General features: G+C 37.4%; 2 protein-coding genes across 2 annotated transcripts; one reads left to right on the top strand and one right to left on the bottom strand.

Annotated features, from left to right (window-relative positions):
- Positions 1-1,030: 1,030 nt before the first annotated feature.
- Positions 1,031-9,366, top strand: LOC143583789 (mitogen-activated protein kinase kinase kinase 1-like). The gene is made up of 7 exons (XM_077066023.1): positions 1,031-1,699; positions 1,776-1,860; positions 1,934-1,996; positions 2,087-2,244; positions 8,552-8,624; positions 8,695-8,868; positions 8,946-9,366. The coding sequence occupies exons 1-7, from the start codon at positions 1,095-1,097 to the stop codon at positions 9,165-9,167; spliced, it is 1,380 nt and encodes a 459-aa protein (XP_076922138.1). The 5' UTR covers positions 1,031-1,094; the 3' UTR covers positions 9,168-9,366.
- A 1,607-nt stretch (positions 9,367-10,973) lies between these two features.
- Positions 10,974-16,407, bottom strand: LOC143580764 (kinetochore protein NDC80 homolog). Its single transcript, XM_077063729.1, has 5 exons — positions 15,778-16,407; positions 14,748-15,229; positions 14,413-14,659; positions 12,274-12,420; positions 10,974-11,376 (listed from the first exon to the last, which is right to left on the bottom strand). The coding sequence occupies exons 1-5, from the start codon at positions 16,405-16,407 to the stop codon at positions 11,155-11,157; spliced, it is 1,728 nt and encodes a 575-aa protein (XP_076919844.1). The 3' UTR covers positions 10,974-11,154.
- Positions 16,408-21,974: the final 5,567 nt, after the last annotated feature.

Here is a 21,974-nt window from a genome sequence, read left to right as displayed (position 1 = left end):
ACAATATATAAATGTATATTTAAAGAAAACTAAATTTAATAATAAATGAAACTTATGAAATAAAAATATTATTGTTTCGAATATGAGAGTTTCCATAAGCTCAATGGCGGGCTATAAAATCGGATTATTGTTTTAATGAAGTAAAATTTGATTAAACCTTGCTTTGCCGATTTTACCTACCTACAATATTTCTATCAGTTGAGGTTGAATGACTATGCATGCAAACACAAAGTATTCTTGCCTTTTGCTTAAATCAATAAAGTGTTCCCTTAAAAAAAATTCACATCTTAAACTCTTAATTGACTTGACTATTAGAATACCCTAGCCATCTTAAGCTCACATTTAAATTTAAACAAGTCAGTTCATGTTGAGAACTTTAACTAAAATTTGAGTTTGAATCAGACTCATTTAAAGCTTAAGTTGGCTCAAAATCAAAGACTGATGTAGCCAAAGAAGATTAATGATGGTAGACACCAATCACCGCATGTGACAAATCTAAGATCGAAAACGCATGACAAAAATATGACACATGCAAAGATTTGAACTGTAAACCATCATCATGCCATGGTAAAGCAACAACGACACGTCTTTAGCAATACCATCCGTTTTTGTATTTGACGTGGACAAAACAACTACATCATATTATAGACAAAACATTGTTACCCCATCATAACATTGCTTAAACAGTTCAAACATGAAGCATTTATCGAAGATCGTTGGTGGTTGGTTCATTTACGTTTCTTAAAACGTTCAACTCATGCTCCTTATCCAATAGTGTTCAGTTGTGGTGAGTTTTGGAGAACGAGTGAATGAGATATTACGAAAGTGCAAAACCGATTGAGTTGTATTCTTTCAAGGGGAGAAGGGTTTTGATAAAGGGGTGAAAAGACCATATTGCCCTCAAACTAACGGTGTTAATAACGGAGAATAGACGGGTGGATAATTCTAAACTAGATGGACCATTCCTGTAACTTTTGTTTGGATAAATACACTTTGACCATTAAAAAAAGAACGTCAATCATCATTAAAATTAAAGCGCATACGTTATCCATCCATCGATGTGTCCGCCGTGAGTACTCGCCGGAGATAAAAACATGTTCACGAAACAAAAGCGACCTCGCCGGAAACTTGAACGGAAAAACGCCTTCAAACACGTCGATTACGACGCCTCCACGTCATCATCATTCTCTTCGTCGTCACTATCAGCTCACCGGTTCTCCGATCAAACGAGTCACCGGATTGAAGGCACCGACGGCGAGGTGGAGTCTATTTTCCGGTCGCTAGGTCTCTCAGGGCCGGAAGACTTTGCAATTCCGGTGGCCGAGTGGGAAGCCCGTAAAGCCGTTACGCCGGAGAAAATTAGGGTTTTGGATGAGGAGTCTGCTACGCCGGAGAATATTATTGACGTCAGCAGGGTTTTGGATGAGGGGAAGAGTGGGATTAAGGGTGTCCGGCCGCCTCCGGTGCTAGCTCGTCCGCCGGTGGATGATTTGGGTTCGAATTGGGATTTGATTCGTGGGTTTGCTCCTGCGAGTGATGATGTTGTTGAAGAGGATGAGTTAACAAGTGTTGAGAGTGATTTGGAGGAGTATTTAGTTTCACCGAATGGGTCGGTGTTTAGGTGTGGCATTAACAACTGGCAGAAGGGGGATTTTCTTGGGAGCGGCTCCTTTGGAACTGTTTATGAAGGCTTCAATGAGTAACTTGTTATCTTATCATCTTCATTTATGTACTTTGCGCTTAGGTCGTCTTTAATCATATTGTTTGATTTCCAGATATGGCTTCTTTTTCGCTGTCAAGGAGGTTTCTTTGCTTGATCAAGGAACCCAAGGAAAGCAGAGCATTCTTCAACTTGAACAGGTAACCTAATATTACTTGCTTTCATCGTTGATGGATTCACGTTTACCTGTTATCATGTTTCTTATTGTTTCAGGAGATCTTTTTATTAAGTCAGTTCCAACACGATAACATAGTTCGGTATCTTGGGACAGATAAGGTATGATTCTTCTTAATGTGAAAAAACATCCTACATTTAGTTATTTCCTCTTGGTTTCATATAATAAGGAGTAATGGAATGGTGTTTCAGGATGATGCCAAACTATATATCTTTCTTGAGCTTGTTCCCAAAGGTTCATTAGCAAATCTCTATCACAAGTATCGCTTACAGGATTCCCAAGTCTCCACATACACAAGGCAGATTTTGAGCGGTTTGACTTATCTGCATGACCGAAACGTCGTCCATAGGTACAGACTACTCTATTTGTTTTGTCTTTCTAAACCCTCCTCACAGCAAAATAAAAGGAAATGCTATTTTCTTCTCTTTTTTTTTTTGAACTAGTATACCATTTTAACTATAAGAGTTTGAATGTGAAGTGGTCACATGAGCCACATTGTTAGTTTTTCTGTTCTTTTCAGTTTTAAAGATCTAGCAGTTTGAACTGTTAAGGGGTGGGTGGCAAAGTGGTAAGCGATTAGTAGTTTCAAAAAGTTCGCGGCTCGTGGCTTGCTCAGTGTTCAATCAAAAAAAGTTTGGTTCTAAACGAGCCAAGGTTGGCTCGGCTCATGGCTCGCTCAAATACGAGTTTGTGGGCTATTTGGATTTGTTAATTGTATTTAGTTAGGGTTTTAGCCCATTTGGTTAGATAGAGCCCATGGGCCTTTTATGGGCTGTTAGCTAGGGTTTAGTTGTGTATATATAGATGTAGTGGCTTATGTATTAGACACACCTTCAAGTAATAAACATTACTTTCCTACAAACCATTTCTTTACATGGTATCAGAGCTACGGCTCTCGATCCAAACCCTAGCCGCCACTTAACCTGAACCGAACCAGCCGGCCCTAGATCTGAAACCGAACCAGCCGGCCCTAGATCTGAAACCGAACCTGTACCTTCTGTCCAGTTCTCGTAATTCTTTTTCGAGAGACTTTCAGCTGTCACCGCCGCTCCCACTGTCACCACCACCCTTCGAATAACAAACCCTGAAAAGCCGCCGTCGATCCACCGCCGCACGCGCCCCCACGCGCCGCCTACACACCGCCGCTGCCACTCACGCGCCGCCGCGTGACGGCGCGTGACACTCTTTCCGGCCACCGGATTTTTTCCAGGTCACTTATCTTTTACTTCCGCACCACCCTGTGTTGTTAGTTTTTCAATTCGAGGACTTTTATTTTTCTGTCTCAGTTTGTGTATTGTATTCGTTCGGATCAGAAACTTTCAGAACCAATGGCTGATAAAAAGGCTTCAGAAAATCAGATTGCTCCAGGTATTATTAATTACTCAGCTGTTCTTCGCATTCCAATCAAACTTGACTCAAAAAATTGGGGTTCGTGGAGTCTCTTTGTCCAAAAGGGTCTTGAAAGTATGGACAAAGACGATCATCTCACTAAACCACCCCCTGACCCAATTACCAAAGAATGGAAAATTGATGATAGCGGAATCTTAATGGCTCTATGGAATGCTATGGATACACAAATCCTCACTATTGCTCAAAACTTTTCCACCGTAAAGGAAATGTGGGATCACCTCTCTTCATCCTTTTCGGCTAAGGAGTCTATCTCTCATGCTTATTCGGTGGTTCAAGCCTATGGTCGGGCCGAGCAAGGTGATTCTACATTTACCGACTATTTCACACGATTCTGCAAACTCCGAGATGAGCTTCGCACTATGTTTCCACCTACTACCGATTTGAAGACTCAGGAGGAGCGAAACGCCAAGATGGATGTCATGACCTTCATTGCCGGGATCTCGCCTAAGTATTCAAGTGCCCGACCCCTACTGTTGAGCAACTCCGCTGCCACATCTTCAGTTGCATCAACTTTTCATCTGTTACGGGAAATGTATGGTCCTGGTGCAACTCTACCTCCTACTGATACATCGGCTATGTATACATCTACTGGTCGGGGTACCGGTCGAGGTTCTCATATGACCCACAAAAAGGGTATTGGACGGGGCGGTGGTCCTGTTTGTCACTATTGCAAGGAACCTGGTCATACGAAATGGGACTGCCCGAACCGCCCTCCTGGAAGTCAGCCACCTTCTCGTCCCAAAGCTCGTTTGGCTGCTGCTGGTGAGACTTCAGGTCCAACCACCACTCCCACTTACACAGTTAGCGAAGAAGACTATTGTCGTCTCCAGCAACTTCTAGCATCTCAGACTCCTGCTCCTGTTCCTGCTCCATGTGCCAATACGGCCGATTCAGGTACGCTTCCTAGTCCTTCTTCATCTTGGATTATTGATTCGGGTGCCACTCATCACATGACTGGGAATTCGGGTATTCTGTCCAACCTCAATAAAGTCTCCCACCAACCTGTTCGACTGGCTGATGGGTCTTCCTGTCCTGTACTAAGTGTTGGATCCATTAACACCTCATCCAACTTAAACCTCTCGTCTATTCTATATGTTCCTAAATTTCCCGATAACCTTTGTTCGGTAAGCCAACTTACTAAACAACACAATTGCTCTACTAAATTTTATCCTACTCACTGTATCTTTCAGGAACTAGGGACGAACCGTCTGATTGGCACAGGTTTTGAATCTGGAGGCCTCTACCGCTTAATCTTCCCATCAGGTCCTACATGCTCTACAGCAACTACTTCAGTCAAGGAGGACCACTGTCGGTTAGGTCATCCCTCTACAGCGGTTATGAGGCAAATGCGTCCAGATTTACCACTTTCGTCTTTTAATTTTCATTGAGTCGTGTCAACTTGGTAAACATACCAGGCGTCCCTATCCCCCTAGAGTGTCTAATCGAGTCAGTTTTTGTTTTGAACTTTTGCATTCTGATGTATGGGGGCCTTGCCCTACCAAATCTACTTTGGGTTTTGAATATTTTGTTAGCTTTATTGATGACTATTCTCGCACTACTTGGATTTATTTGATGAAATCTCGTAGTGAAATTTTTTCCATATTTAAAGAATTTAATGCTTATGTTCAAAACCAATTTAACACCACCATTAAAACCTTCCGATCCGATAATGCTAAGGAATATTTTTCCACCGACTTTTCTTCGTACTTAAAAAATAACGGCATTATTCATGAATCTTCATGTGCATACACATCTCAACAAAATGGTGTGTCTGAACGCAAAAATCGTCACCTATTGGATGTTGCTCGCACACTCATGATCCAATCACGTGTCCCTCATCGTTTTTGGGGAGATGCCGTTCTCACAGCTGCATATCTAATTAACCGTATGCCCACACTCGTTCTTCATGGTAAAACACCGTTTTCTGTACTATGTCCAACCAGTACTCCTTTTCCTCTCGCACCTAAAGTCTTTGGTTGCGTTGCCTGTGTTCATGACCATCGTCCGAAAACAATCAAACTTGATCCCCGAGCACTTCGTTGTATCTTTGTTGGTTACTCACGGGTTCAAAAAGGGTATCGATGCTATAGCCCATCTCTTCACCGATACTTTACTAGTGCCGATGTCACTTTTAATGAGCCCTGTCCTTACTTTTCTGAATGTTCCAATCCTGTTTCTGATCCATTTCCTGACCTCGATATACCCACATCTCCCTTCATCCCCACCATTCCTGTGTCAGTTCCTTCTACCGATCCACTCTCTACTGATTCTGACCCACCGACAGAATCTCCGCCACTGCTTTTCACATGCTAGGCGAGGTAGGGGTCAAACATCAGTAAATGAAGAATCACCACACCCTCGCCACAACCCCGAACTACCCTCCGATACTCCACTTACATCTGTGCAATCCACACCTCTCACTACTACATCCTTACCCGATCCACCAACCTCTGATACACCCGTTTATGATCCTCCTGGTGCCCCACTTCCCGATATACCTATTTGCTTTCGCAAGGAGCCCCGGACATGTACTCGTTACCCGATTCAGGACTACGTTGCCTACACTCATCTATCTCCTGAATCTCATGCGTACATCACTACCCTTGATTCCTACCCGATTCCCAAAAATGTGACGAGCGCTCTCGCTCATCCAGGATGGAGACAGGCTATGGAAGATGAAATTGGAGCTCTACGGTCCAATCATACATGGGATCTTGAAACACTTCCTGGAGGGAAGCGTATTGTTGGTTGTCGTTGGGTGTTTACGGTTAAACTACACCCGGATGGCTCCCTACACCGCTTAAAGGCTCGGTTGGTTGCAAAAGGGTATTCTAAGGCATATGGCATTGATTACGATGAAACTTTCTCTCCGGTTGCTAAAATGCCATCTGTCCGTATTTGCATCGCTCTTGCTGCCATTAATCATTGGCCGCTCCACCAGCTTGATGTCAAGAACGCCTTTCTTAATGGTGTTCTTGAGGAGGAGGTATATATGGAGCAGCCCCCAGGGTTCGTCGTTGAGGAGGAGGCCTCGAAAGTTTGTAGACTACGTCGTTCTCTATATGGTCTTAAACAGTCTCCCAGAGCATGGTTTGGTCGATTCTCTAGTGTTATGGGACAGTTTGGGATGACGCGGAGTGCCTACGATCACTCTGTCTTCTTTAGACACCAGAAAGGGAAGAGGATTATCGTAGTTGTTTATGTGGATGACATTATAATCACAGGTGATGACGAGGTCGGGATTTCCGAACTCAAGCAGTTTCTTCAGTCTCAGTTTCAGGTAAGCGACTTAGGTCGACTGAGGTATTTCCTTGGCATAGAAGTATCCCGCTCTCCACAAGGAATACTTCTCTCCCAACGAAAGTATGTTCTTGATATGTTAACTGAATGTGGCTTACTGGGTTGTAAACCTGTTGATACCCCAATGCTTCCTACAAAGAAACTCCTCCCAAAGGAAGGAGATCCAATGAAAGATCCTGAGCGATACAGACGGCTGGTTGGTAAACTTAATTATTTAACCGTCACACGACCGGATATCTCCTTTACTGTCAGTGTTCTGAGCCAATTTATGGCTGCACCATACACCGGTCACTGGGATGCTGCCCTTCGTGTCTTAAGATATCTTAAGACCTCACCTGGCTTGGGCATATTATACTCTGATCAGGGTCATTGTCGTGTAGGTGCCTTCACGGAAGAAGGAGATGGTCGGATATCAGGGTTCTCAGATGCAGATTGGGCAGGTTGTCCAATTTCTCGACGATCTACCACCGGATATTGTGTGTTTGTTGGAGGAAACCTTGTATCATGGAAGAGTAAGAAGCAACACACGGTCTCCCGGTCGAGTGCCGAATCAGAATATAGAGCCATGGCAGATATAACATCAGAGATGACATGGGTTCGTCGTCTTCTCAGAGAGCTCGGGGTTGTTTCTAATGACTTGATGAGGCTATACTGTGATAATCAGTCAGTTATTCACATAGCCAAGAATCAAGTATTTCATGAGAGGACAAAACACATTGAGGTTGACTGCCACCTTATCAGAGATCGGGTAGTAGGCACACAAATTGATCCTCCTTCCATTCAACCAGTTCATGTGAAGACAAATTTCCAGCTAGCAGACATTCTAACTAAACCGCTCCGGAAAGCTCAGATAGATTTTATTTGTAACAAGTTGGGCATGATTAACATCTATGCTCCAACTTGAGGAGGAGTGTTAATTGTATTTAGTTAGGGTTTTAGCCCATTTGGTTAGATAGAGCCCATGGGCCTTTTATGGGCTGTTAGCTAGGGTTTAGTTGTGTATATATAGATGTAGTGGCTTATGTATTAGACACACCTTTAAGTAATAAACATTACTTTCCTACAAACCATTTCTTTACAGGATTAAACCCCGATTTTTCATGTATGTAATAATAATAACATATTGAAATATGAAAAGATAGCAAAAATAATACATACTATATGAATCTTGATCTTTAAGAAAGTTAAAAAAAAACAAAGCTAATACATATAATGTTATAGTTTTCTTGTTCATAAATTCTGTATTACGTGTTAACAAATATTTGTTTTTTGTCTTTTTATATTTGTAAAAAACCCACACACACATTAACGAGCTTAAAACGGGCCAAGGTCAAGCTCGAATTTTCAGCTTGTTAAAATAAACAAGCTGAGCCCAAGTCATCTCATTTAAGTTCAAGTTTGAGCCTGAGCTCCCCTGGGCTCAGCTTGTGAACAACCCTAAAGGGATTGAGTCCCTCAAGCAGAGGTCTCAGGTTTTCTGCCTTTTACCCTCTTGAAGATAGGGCTGTAAACGAGCCGATCCAGGTTGGGATTGGGCTCAAGCTCGATCTTAAACGAGCCGGCTCGGCTAGTTAACTTATTTTTGCACGTATTAATATATATAAAGACAAAAAAATAATTTTTTAACATACACATAATACAAAACTTATAAACTAGAGAATTTTGTAACATTATATGTTGTATTATAGTTGTTTTTTTAAAGATAGACAGCTTTAAAAAGTTATGTATTATTTTTTTCTCTTTTTGATATTTTTATTATATGTTATTAACTTATTATTATTGAGCAAGCCGCAAGCTTATAAAACAACCCTACTTGAAGGTCACCTTCAGCACAAATTGTGTGTGTTTTACCTGTGATCCCCTTGGTCAACAGGGTATTGGTGGGTCTAGTGAGCTTTAGCTGTTTGATTGGAGTGTCTGATGAGCAATTCATATTCATCTTTCAGGGATATTAAATGTGCTAATATATTGGTTGATGTGAGCGGGTCCGTGAAGCTTGCAGATTTTGGGTTGGCAAAGGTAGCAGCTGCTTTACATGTTTTCTTTTTCTTTTACAATCTGAAAAAAACTAACTCATCTGTATCAACAGGCAACCAAATTAAACGACATCAAATCTTGCAAGGGGACTCCATTTTGGATGGCACCCGAGGTTGTTAATAATAGGAAGAACAAGGGGTATGGTCCCGCAGCTGATATATGGAGCCTCGGTTGCACCGTGTTGGAGATGCTAACGGGTCAAGTTCCATACTCCAACCTAGAAGGGGTACACATAATGATAATATTATTATTTTATTTTTTAATTTACTAATCTTGCTACTAAGTCGTCGTTGGTTTTGATAGATGCAAGCATTATTCAGAATTGGAAACGGTGAACTCCCTAGTATTCCTAAAACATTGTCGGTTGAGGCCCGTGATTTCATACTTACATGCTTACAAATAAACCCGAATGAGCGGCCCACTGCGGCTCAATTATTGGACCACCCATTTATGCAGACACCGGTTTCCACGAACTCAAGCCCGGTTTCTCCACTTTGTGGTGGCATACGCGGTCTAATAATGTAAGTTTCATGGTGTTTTTGTAAGTTTTGTAGTCATAGGTAGATCAGTGTTGTAAGATCAACAAGTGTAAATAGCATTTTAGTGTATTTTAGTTTGAAGTGATATAAAGATAGCATACACAAAAGAAATATCCTAAAGTGGGTTTTCTTATATAGTCATTGTATTATTATATGTGACATTGTTACATTTTTAATCATGTTTTGTTGACAAGTATAGTTCAATAGTTTATCATGTGTCAAGTAAGAATTTTGTTGACAAGTATAAATCTCTTCGATATCAGATGATCCAAAATCTGCAAATACTTTTAACTTATATTTCATTTTGACTATTTACTCTCATGAATTTGTTTTTTGTTTAAAACTAAAACTAGTCATCAACTGAGTGTCAATGATTTGAACAGTTTAGAGGGCCGTCTATACGCCATATAGGATCTAACCTGCGATTGGTAAGGGTCCAAAATATTTAAACAAAATTTATATATATAATTTTTTTTAATCTTAGTTAGCTGAAAAGAATTCAAAAAATTTGAATAAGTTTATTAAACATGAAACAATCTAGTAAAGTCTATGCTTAGAATGATATATTACAATTATTGTCGATCTTTTGGAAACAATCTAATAAAGTCTACGCTTAGAATGATATATAAAGGCCATTTTTTAAGTAGTTGTCTTGGATGCTCGAAATCTTGAAGACGACGTCGAATGGTTATACTAGTCTTTTGAAAAGAAAGATGTTAATTAGCAGAACACTGTCAATTATGAGGTGATGAATCATGTGAAGCTTCTAGTGGATGAAATCACATCAACATCACATCTCATGATGATGTATGTATCGAGTCAAATACTCTAAGGGTGACATAACTCAAGCAAAGAACTAGTCTTTGTACCAACTTGCTGTTTGACAATGCATTTTTATACGAGAATATATTCCTAAAGGATATTTTTAAAAGACTCAGTGACAAAGTTTGCAAATTCATAAAAATTGTATATGGATTAAAAGTAACCCCTAGAAAATAAAATGAGAATCTTACTAACACCTTGTTAGACAATGTGTAGGGAGCGGTAAAAATGGAGAATTTTGGGGTACAAATCTATGCACCCCCCTCCCCCCGGGCTATAAGGGGAGGGGGGCGACAGTGATTTGTCGTCGTTGGGCTAAGAAAAATTATTATTTATTAAATGGACCAATGGCAACCGTTGTTGGGGCGGGGAGATTTTTGATATGAAACACTACTACATCCCTAAAATGAAAATAGCCCCTCGAATGACGTGACGCCACGTGCTGAAAATCTCCTCCATCTTGTAGCCCTCAAATACATAGCCTTATAAATTGATGTTGAAAAAATAAAAATATTATATGTCTAGTCTATAAATGATGCACCTATTATGCTTTTTCGTATACGTTGATGACAATTGTCATAAGTAGAACTAATTTTGGAATATAGTTCTTCGAGTCTAATTTTGGCATTTTATATTTTTTAAACGAGCCTAAACTTCACTTATCAAGTTTGAGATTGAAAAACTACTCATGAGCCATGCTATTAAGATCGAAATAAGCCAAGTGCTAGCTCGAGCCTAGTCAAGTTCGTCTCGTTTGCACCTGAAAATGATGTTTTAAAACCAAAAGGTTTTGTTAATTGTCACCAAGGAAATTCTGTGGGCCAAAATATATTTAGCAGTTTTTACATATATTTAGAAAGTTCTTTTGTTCCTGAATGATGTGAAGGTATTTAGGTATTAACATTTTTGGAGGACTTCAAATAACTAGCAAACAGCAAGCATGTATCATAAATCATAATAATGTAAATGCGCACTTAACCTTATCTTTTATGATAGGAATAAACAGTGTTAATTATAATTAAAAACAGGTTGACAAGAACAAAAGTTTGGGGAAACCGAACATCAACCTTAAACCATGTATGAGGGAAACCAATCACACGAGAGAATCAAAACACATATTTTGAAATACAACGAGATACAGCATGCTAGCATTAGAAAGGACTAAATCCAAGAGAGGATGTTGACGTGTCCTTGTGAACTTGTGCTACAGCAGCAACCGTTTCTGAAACCGCATTGTTCATTTCTGATATTTTACATGAAGTAAACTCTTTGTGCTTCGATACCATATCAATCAATGCCAACAACTCGTGTGCACGCATCTCAACTTCCTTTTCACATTGCATAGTTGTCTCATGCAACTTCGCCTTCGAACCCTTCACAAATACACACATAAAAGTTAGTTACTTGTATCGCAATATAAACAATCAATAATAACAACAGCTGTCTAAAATAATGCACAAAGTTATTTACCGTTTATCTTTGCATGATTGAAAATATGAAATAATAGCATGATCGAAAATGTTTTCGTAAAGATGAAACACTAGAGATAATGAGTTTGGAAAATATATTTGATTTTTAAAAACTGTCAAAACAATTAACAAATTAGTAAAACAACTTTGGAATTTTTGAACGAATTTCTAATACTAAATTCCTTATTTGGAAAGTCCATAATTGAGTTTTTGAAAAAAGAAATATGGTAAAATAACGATTTTAAATTTTACCAAACTCAATCACAAGCAGAAAATAAAATAGTTTTTAAAAAGCATAAATGATTTTGATGAATAAAAGATTTAATAATTGCTGGAATAATATAATATTGTCAAAATACAAAACAACGGATTAGAAAACCAGAGATTTTAAAGTTGTCGTATGAGTGAGTTTCCACAAAAATAAATTTGCTTTATAAAAATTTCATTAAAAAAGAGTTTTTTTGAAAAAAAAAGGTAAAATAGAGATTTTAAGTATTTATCCAAATTCCAAACTCAGTCACAAGCAAATTATACAATAGTTTATTAAAACACTAAAACCATTCTATTCAATAAAAGATTAGAAAACTGTTGAAATAAACATAAAATTTGATCATAATTGGCAAACTAATTATTTAACAAACAAAACTGAAATTTGGATAAAAGTGTTTTAAGCCCAGTCCGTACCAAAAATATTACCCGCCGTTGCCCAACTTGACTAAAACCAGCCATTTTGCCACCATGCCTTGTTTGGTCAAGAAAAATGATTTAATGTGGTTTAAATGGAACTTATAAAAATGTTACCTCAACAAATTCACGAGCTTCTTTTTCAACAAGGTCAACTTTATTTGACTCGATCTCAAAGTTGTGAACTAACTGCCTAGCCTCCATTGCACATCTGGAGGTGTAATCTTGTGTTTCATTCTTTATCGAGTTTAACTGATGCTCCACCTGGTCAAATAATCAGCATAGCATCATTTAAATATTAAACAACAATAATAAATGATTGATTGTGCTAAACTATCTACCTATTTTACCAAAACACTAACTAATAATTGCATAGCAAACCTTTTAGTTATGCAAAAACTAAATCAGGTATTTAAGCACCTAATAATTATAAACTACGGAATTCCAGCATGGCAACATTATACCTAAACACAGTTTAACTTCACATGTTGTGTTAAAAGACATGAAAGAAGCCTACTCACATCTGCCTCATCAGTCCAAATAGACAACAAACAGTATTAACATATTTATATGCTTGTTTAATTCTGTAATAGAACTATGAATGTAAACAACTAAATTTAATAACTATAATTTTGTAGAAATTACGCTACTGTTAGTTTTAAAATGATTAGATATTCATGATTGGTAGTACTAATTGTTGTGAAATGTGTGTGAAAGCATTTGAGAAATTTAGGTGAGAGCATTTGAGACATATTTTAATGTGAGATGAAATCAGAGATGTTCAAACTTTAAAAGTCAAAGTCTTTAATCTAGATCTGTGATTTCCTAAGTTGCTAATGAATGTGTCATCCATAATCCTCCAATTTGACTAATAAAAGCGAAGATTAACCATTTGACAAATATACATTCTAGAATTTACTAGAAACAACATTTGAGTGCAGAATTTCGGGCGAATATCTCAAAGAAACGTATAGGGTCAAGTAGGAATAAATTGGTATTTGTGAAAAACTAGGTTGAAGTTTACAATTAGTGGTTACTACCATAGTTATTAAAAGCCCTCGCCTCTTGTGCCTACGCCCATTTTCCAGGCCAGGCCCAATATCTGTGCTTCTAGTTCCTAGGCCCTCGCTTCTTGAAGGTGACAACACCTCTACTGGCATTGATGATGGATCAGAACAATAGTCATTTGAACGTTTACTATTTATTACATTTTGACCTTTTGGTTTTTATGTTTTGAACATTTTGGTACTTTACTTTGAACATTTTGTTATTCAAGTTTTGGAATTACATTTAATTCTTGACTCTTTTAGAGCTTTTGGTACTAATAGCCTTTGTTTATTATATATGAAGAATAGTATTATTTTTCTAATACATAATATATTTATATTTTATTTATTTAAGTGCGTACGCCCTGCTTGCGGTGCGCACATATAATGTATATATGTGTGAACCCTTGGGTGGGCAAAAGTAAAATTGCACTAATTTTGACGTTATTTTACTAATCACGTGAAAATAACGTTAAAAGTGGCGGAAGGTTAATCAGGCATCATGTGGTGGCGTTGATAGCCGAAAGACAAGGGCACATGCACCAATCAGCCGGTGTCCCGATGATTGAGTGTTATGTGTCTTATGTCCAAGGCTTGATTCAAAACTACTATCGAGCCGGGGGTCTCACCGGAAGCAGCCTCTCTATCCCTATGGGATAGAGGTAAGGCTGTCTACATCTTACCCTCCTCAGACCCTACCATAGCATTGCTATTGGTGGGATATACTGAGTACGATGATGATGATGATGATGATGATGATTATTTAAGTGCGCTTTTTTTGTCTTTGGCCCTCACTTATTTGCGCCTCGCGTCTAGGCCCCAGGCGAGGCCTATGCGCCTTAAGTGCACCTAGCGCCTTTGATAACTATGGTCACTACTAATGGCAATTGTTGGTTTAGTCTTTATAGAGTGTTGTGTACATGTTTAACTTAAGATAGTAGGTTTCAAGTCAAAAGTCAACCAGAAAAATGAGCTGACTGGATGACAGATTAATTGTCTTGTGCTTCTGAAAGTTGAGATGTGTTCTAACTTCTTTGTGTGTGTGTGTGTGTGTGTGTGTATTCATTCAGCTTCATGAAATAGAATCTAACCTTTCTTTCTAAGAGCATACTCATCATACTTACGGAATTACAAGCATGACTAAGATGTGTGCATAAGCTTTTGCAAGAAAACGCATGTGCTTATAGAAATAGAAGTAGATGGGACTTACTTCATCAATTTGTGATTGAAGTAACGCGATACGGTTCCTTTTTGCATCGACCTTTGCAGCAATGTCACGAGACTGTTGCTGGAGAGACATCAAAGTTTCAAGATTTTCCATCGAGCTTCTCTTTACTTCATCAGACGAGGAACTTAGTACAGGATCCAGTCTTGATTTGTAATCCATCCCAAGCACCTCTGCAGGTGTTGTACCCTTTGCATTCAACTCATACTGAATATCATTTCCTAACTTCAACCTAAAATATCATCAATTACATTGTCAATCATACACCAGTATAAAAAATACTTAGATTTCTTATAGTATTTACATGAAATAAAAGGTACCTTCTGATAGCTTGGTTACATTTGGTCTGAAGTGCCTCTAGCTCCTTAAACTTTGACCCAATAACAGCATTAATATCCCAACACTTGTCTTCCCACTTGCTCCTCTCAATCTCAGCATCTGCTATGTCTCTCTCCACCGACTGCAACTCCCTCTTCATCCTCTCCGCATCTCGCATATTAATCGCCTGTTCTTCCACCTTCTTCTTCAACTCCTCATTCTCCTCACAGATCTTATTCCTCTCATCTGCTTTTAACCTCAATTCCTTCTCTTTATCCTCCAATTCCATTTGCATCTTAGCATCCATCTGCTGCAATCGATCGATCAACGCGTTAAACTTGTCAATATCCTTTTCTGACTCTTTCTTTACATTTTCCCTTGACTCCTTCAAAGACGGCGCGCTCTTCATAACCTCGAGATTCACCTCCAAATCCTTAGCTTCTGCCAGTAACACATTCACATTCTCTAACAGCGAATTCTTCTCCTGTTAACAGAAATTTCAAATTAGCCAAAATTAATATTAAACACAATTTTGACCACAGGTGTTAGACGAATCAAATTTGAACTACTCGAATTAATCAAATAAAGTTATACAAAATTTGAAGCTGAACTCAAAATCCGATTTGGATTTTTGATTTTTTTTCTAATATGATTCAAACATGGACACTGAACACCCCTCGTTGACAAATTGCTCTATAAATCAAACTCAAATAACAAATCATTAAACAAAGTAACAAACTAAATGAACCAGAAGTCAAATACAGAAACTTAAAGCCGAATTTAAATTATGTGTGTACAAATATAACAAAATAAAAATGCAAATTTCTAATTGAATCGATTCCAAAACCACAAATTCACATTCGATTATCAAATTCAAGTTTTTCGAGCTGAATTCAAATACTAAACACCCGTAGTTTTGACCTGTTTCACGAACAGAACTACGACTGATTTTCACAATATAAAATTAATCAAATGAACATACATCATAATAATTAAAGTACTAATTACACTAGAAACAAACAGAAGTTATACCTGTTGTAGTTTCCCCATGAAATCTTCATCCTCGCGTTCTACGGCATCATCATCTCCCCTGATATAATGCAGGTAACACTTCAAATTATAGTCGAACATCCCATCAGCGTAAACGGACTGCGACTGAGTGGAGTTGGCAATGTGGTCGTTGTACATCAGAACCTGCACAAGCCAATGCAGCAGGGCGAGCACGCTAGGGAAGGAGTGAGGCGTCCCGGGGGCTTTGAAGGCGGACTTGTTGATCTTAACGGGGCAATTGAGGCACTTCAAGAGGGCGAAGAGATCGTCCTCGATCTTATTACTGGGCGGGTAGTCGAGGCGCGTGAGGATGAACCTGAGGGTTTCGGTGATGTCCTTGTTGGAAGGCAGGGGTTTGAGTTTGAATTGGACTGGGAAGGAGGACGTGGCGAGGTAGGAGTTGATGGTTGAGACGGCGTGGCTTTGGTAGGAGCGGTCGGTGATGTTGCGGTGGTGATTGGCGCCGGCGGAGTAGACGGAAGAAGGACGGCTGCTGCAGAAACTAGCGTCGGAGTCTCGGCGGCCTCCGGCGGAGAACTGCCAGGGGTCGATAGGCGTCGGAGGGGCAGCGGTGGGTGGTGGTTGAGGGCGGCGACCGGCGGGGCCTCTCATTTTCCCGCTTTCGAAAATTTTGGAATTGAGGAATAGGAATAGCATTGTTTTAAACTCTTAGTATATATTGTTTTGCTTATATATATATATATATATATTTTAAATGTTAAACACAAATATTAATTTATATTGATTTATAATAAAATATATTTATTAAACTTTGTGTATTGTCTATTTAAGTATTTGTATGAGTTGTAACAATTTTTTTAACACTATTTTTCTTAAAAATATAAATCCCTATATCAAATTAATATTAATACTAAATGATTTATGTTTTTTAGTAACAATCGTGTGTTATTATTAAGAAAAGTTAATTTTGCACTTTCTAAAATAAAATCTATAAATTGAGTCAATCTTCTAATATTCAATAAAGGGGGTAATTATAAATGTTGTATATGAATTTTTTTTTAGAGAATAATGAAAATTTACCATCATAAAAGAAAAAGGCATCAAATCCACATGTTACAATCCAAAAATATAATATTTGTGTCGCTCAAATAATATTTGCCTCGTTGTCCTTTAAAGTTTTTATCAACGTTAATGATTATAAAAAAAAATTATGAACTAAGAAAGTAGAAGTGTAGTAACGTTGTAAGTTGCAGCCTACTGATCTAAGCAATCAGATTAGCATCAAATTGACTTGTATCAACAATTAATTCAGTTTTACATTTGTTGACAAAATCTGATCTAAAGTCAAATGCCCTTTTGATCCGTATTAGCTTTAACCAAAACTGTCCGAAACCTGTAGTTTGACCTACCCAGTCAAAATTACAAATTCTCCAAAATACCCTTGAACCAATTTACACAATACTGAATCTGATTTGTACAACACCCACCATATTTGCGATCTCAAAACATCTGCAGCCAACATATTACCATCCATCTTAGTTGTACAAAGTTAAAACAGCCACAGAAGGTTTTAAATTTTCATTGTGAATCATTATTCGATAACAGGTCGAAGTGAGTAATAACTTACATATGACATAAAAGATGAAAAAATAATTAAAATTTATTACAAAACTTCTAAATACTTAGTTGTATACAGCATTTGATGTATTTGATTACCATCACTATCTAGGAGAAAATCTTTAAGGTCGTCTCGTCTTGTAACACAAAATTCACTTCCGCCTAGAAAAAAGCATGTATAACTTGGCGACATAGTCAAGTTGCGGGTGCTTGGTCTGAACAGGTTCTGAGAATAGAGGCAATTTAAGCCACATAAACAATATATAAACGAAATATGACCACACGCCTGCTACTATAAAACAAAATTACTTTTAAGAATATGTTGTTGAATGAAAATGCATAATTTGTTTTAGCTATTATGCATATACTTAAAGTAGATTTATGTAAACTGGTCTTAAGTTTGGTTTGAGTTAGCCACACAACTTACTGCTAGGTGTCAATTCTTTGGTATTTTATTGACTTCCAAAATCATTCTATTGAAAATCAAGTGATCTTTTTTCCATTCAGGTTGTTACTTGTTGCTTATATCGTCAAGATGCTAAATTATTATCATTAAATAACTTGATCACATTGTCCACATAAAACAGAATTTAGAACTTACCTTCTCAAATGTAACGATCCCAGAAAAGCATTTTCAAGTATGAATAATCCGGCTTGTCATCAAACTGCAATGATTGACAATAATAGAAATATGATACAAATTAAGTTGGGTAAGAGTGTAAGACTTGCATAGCACATATAGATCTCGTCAATTCGAATTCACTTAAATAAGAGGTTGTAAAATAACATTAAAAAAAGTCATGTCTACACTCATAGTTTTGAAGTTTATATGTTACAATTAGCTGGTGCCTAATTTTAAATTATCTAAACACACTTGACAAAATCCATATTAAACAGGTTTTAAGTTTCATAAGAGGATATGCTTCAAATAAAGCACAAACAAATCACAAACAAATCACAAGTAGTAGATAAAATTTTATAATAACCATGTGAATTAAGCATACGGAATGATGTTTATGTTGTGTTATAGGTGTAGCTGGTCAAATGAGTCAAATTGAATAAAAGGACTAAATGGTTCAAGTTGTGAACCCAACGGGTCAAACCCGAACATGACCCATTTAGGTTGTGTAAGTTAGAAATACCTAAGAGTGATGATGCACACCAAAATCTTGAAGAACTACAACATCATTCAAAAGCTTTCCACTGTAGCATATTTGAGTGCTCCATTTCATTTGTCTTATTATTCGAACAGCAAACTTTAAATTCTCGAGAATTGCAGAATTCATGACACCTGTGTCAATATAAGAACCATCAATCATTAATAATATGGTAACAAAATAATTTTACAAATACATTAGTTTAATTATTTCATAATCTAGTTATTTAATCTACCCTTACAGAATCAACTGATTACAAAAATATAGATAATTTTCTTAATTCTTAACACCAAAAACATATATGAATTATTAGTTGATCTATGTGTGTTGTATGGGTTTTGATGGCATTTCAATATAATCATTTTTAGCTATTTCTTTTCTTTTAATTACATACTTTTGTATTTATTTATGATTAAAAAAGGAATGCACATTTAGGATGCAATAGATGCAAACATTACTTCCCCATGTTGTAACAGTTGGCCTCTGGTGTAGCGAACAAAGAATGAACCATTGCTCTGAAAAAAGATTTAAAAAACGAAAATGCAAAAATTAATGATGTTTAACTCTAGAGAGAGAAAATAAGGAACACATTTGGCACTAGCAACAAACATATGTTTTCTTTTAGTAGCAATAACTTTCTAAGTTTCACAAATAGATCTAAACTAAAAAGCACAACTGATGGAAAGAACAGCCTATTGTGTCAATTATGATTTGTAATGTTTTAAAACCCTAGTTTGGTGTGTTTGCAATTGATAGTAATTCTACTTCAAAACATAAACCTTATTCAATTTCTGCCACCGGTGATTGAACCATAATCGATGAACGGTGATTAAAAATTTTACAAATATAAAACAGTAGTTGAATCGATTAACAACAGTTAATACAATAAATCTTACCTTTAAGATGATGAATGATCTTGGTGATTGAAGAAGGTAGACAGATTGGAATGAAAGGAACGAACAATGGGGTTTGTTTGAGAATTGTGGAAGTAATTCGCAGATCTCATTTCAAAATTTGAATTAGACTGAAAGGATAGGCGGGATAAAAAATAGCAGATGTCTCTTTGATTGACACGTAGGCAATTTGTTCTTCCTTTATTATACAAGGAGATTGTAGTTTTGGAATTTTCTCCAGGAACAACCTTTTTATATATGAACATAGATATTACATCAACATAGCAGGTAGGCGGGCAACAAGCTGCGCCGCCACCCCTTTCTGAATTGCAAACCCTAACCTGCTAAAGACATACTCCTGCCTCTTTGGAGTCGACACATTGCTATGCAAAACCCGTTGGACCCTGGTTAGGAAACGGATAGTTTCCGGTGCCAAGGAGCCAAAGGTATCAAAAGCCAGAGGGACAAAAACATGTTGGTTCTCTTCACAGGCTTTAGCATGTTTCTCCACCTTCTTCGTTTCAGCCCTTTTCATTGCTTGCCCAGCTACAAACCCATTATCCCTCAAACCAGCTAAAGGAGATACCCCTGTGAGGTCAACACAAGCGTGTTTTCCCCCGGCCCAACCAAAGACGAGCAAATCTGTCGGTCGTAGAGTGGATCTCCCTTCCATGGGGTCTGTAAGGAAGTTTACGGGGGCTTCCTTTTTAGCTGATATCCCAGCTCGCCTTAAGATGTCCCAAAGAACGTCCCGCACCCAATCATGTCGGTATTTGAACCCATGCATCTCCTTGCAATGAACCGCATGCTCTCCGAATTTATCCAGGCAAGCCTTACGGCAGATCGGACATGTTTCGTCTTCTGGGTACATTGGGACCATCAAACGGTACTTAAGAATGGCCCTATACTCGATCGCAGACATGCTTTGGCCCAAGCCATCAATCAGGATAACGGTCATAAAATCTTGGTCATGAGGACCTTGTAAGCATTCAATAACCGCCTTCTGTCGGGGGGACAATCCAAAAACTTCTCCCAGGCTCTGAGCGATTTTGTCAAAAAGGGCATTCGCCAAAGTTTTTTAAGGCTTTAATGAGGCGTTGTCCTTATTAGAGAAATATTGGTAATTTGGTATGGATAAAAAAATCTGGGATAAGTAAATGGTGAAATATTAATAAAGTATTCGGTATCATTTAACTTACAAAACATATTATACAAATGTTATATTTTTGAATCAAGATGAAATGTGACATATAGGTTTTATCTTAAAAAGGAAAATGATATATTTAAGAGACTGACTTACTTAAGTCAGGTTTTGTGTATGGGTGAATAGTATGAGTTTGAAACATACACCACATATGATCATTCTGATTTTTTTTAGTTTTTGAAATAGCCAGTACTATAAAATAAAAAGACAACTCACAAGAAACGAGAATTCATAAAATACAAACAATTGAATAATAAAATAATTGTATCACAAAAATAGGAGACCAATGTAAAGAAAAGTTCACAAAATTAAATTTGCCTCATTTCTCTCATTTCAAGCATGATCGTTTGTTCAAATTTTTGAACCACAGGAATGAGGTTGATTTGATATAGTTGACCAACATATCAATTGGCGTTTGTTTATTGCTAAAGATTATATCATTTCTTGATTTTCACATTATTCAACATGTGACCACCGAGATAGCTTGAATTGTCAAACACTCATCTTTATTCTTATGCTTGTTAGGATAATCAATAAACTCTCTTACCGAGTTGAAATTGGATGTGACCGGTAGCTTCAATCATGCATGTATAATATAAACCAAACCCGTTTTGCGATCCCAAAATGAACCATCAGATATGATGATTCTCATGATTATGCTAGTATACCTTTAATGAGAATTAAGTATTAATAAATTTGAGGTAGTTTTGCTGAACTGTGCAAAAAGAATTAAACGCTTTTGATTTTTTGATGCAGTTTATTTGAAATATGAGTTTTGTGATTTATTTTTTTGATGTGGTTTCCACAAAACTACTACTAAACAGAAATTTTGACAACTTGTAAAGATTCGATTGTGAACTTGTGATTTTTTCCAATAATATATACATTACAAGTTACAAGTAGAAAACTACTATTCCGTATCCTGTTACGGCTAGGCTTGTGTAGCATATTCTTTTGGTATATCGACAAACTAGACATTTTGTTTAGCCATGTTCTTTCTCCACGACCTGTTTTCATGGTGTATGAGTTACGAGTGTTCAGCTAGAAGCTGCAGCTTGTTCAGCAAAATTAATGTTTTCGGAACCAAAAGCCTTTGTTAATTATATGCTAGTATCACGTAAAACTGTACTTTATGACACAACAAAACATTTTAAATACCTAAAAAGAACTTAAGAAATTGGTTTACAACAAAGGTTTGAGAGTTACCAAACATAATCTTGCATAAAATTGAGTTTGACCTACTCAATAAAAACTAGACATGTTTACACCCCGACAACATTCTTAACCATGTCATGTGGAAAACTAATCACACCATAGAATTAGAAGACGTGCTAGTATTAGAAAGAA

This window comes from Bidens hawaiensis, unplaced genomic scaffold, assembly GCF_021521415.1.
Source record: "Bidens hawaiensis isolate Kalapana, Puna unplaced genomic scaffold, B.hawaiensis_p1.1 tig00000142_1, whole genome shotgun sequence".
Lineage (NCBI taxonomy): Eukaryota > Viridiplantae > Streptophyta > Magnoliopsida > Asterales > Asteraceae > Bidens > Bidens hawaiensis.
This window is presented reverse-complemented; position numbering and strand designations above follow the sequence as displayed.

Coding starts and splice junctions, on each gene's coding strand:
- LOC143583789 (XM_077066023.1), top strand. CDS start 1,095: ATGTTCACGAAACAAAAGCGACCTCGCCGGAAACTTGAACGGAAAAAC. Junction 1,861..1,933: donor GCATTCTTCAACTTGAACAG/GTAACCTAATAT, acceptor TTATTGTTTCAG/GAGATCTTTTTATTAAGTCA. Junction 8,869..8,945: donor CATACTCCAACCTAGAAGGG/GTACACATAATG, acceptor TGGTTTTGATAG/ATGCAAGCATTATTCAGAAT.
- LOC143580764 (XM_077063729.1), bottom strand. CDS start 16,407: ATGAGAGGCCCCGCCGGTCGCCGCCCTCAACCACCACCCACCGCTGCC. Junction 14,660..14,747: donor TGTAACCAAGCTATCAGAAG/GTACCTTTTATT, acceptor ATGATATTTTAG/GTTGAAGTTAGGAAATGATA. Junction 12,421..14,412: donor TTCAATCACAAATTGATGAA/GTAAGTCCCATC, acceptor TTATTTGACCAG/GTGGAGCATCAGTTAAACTC.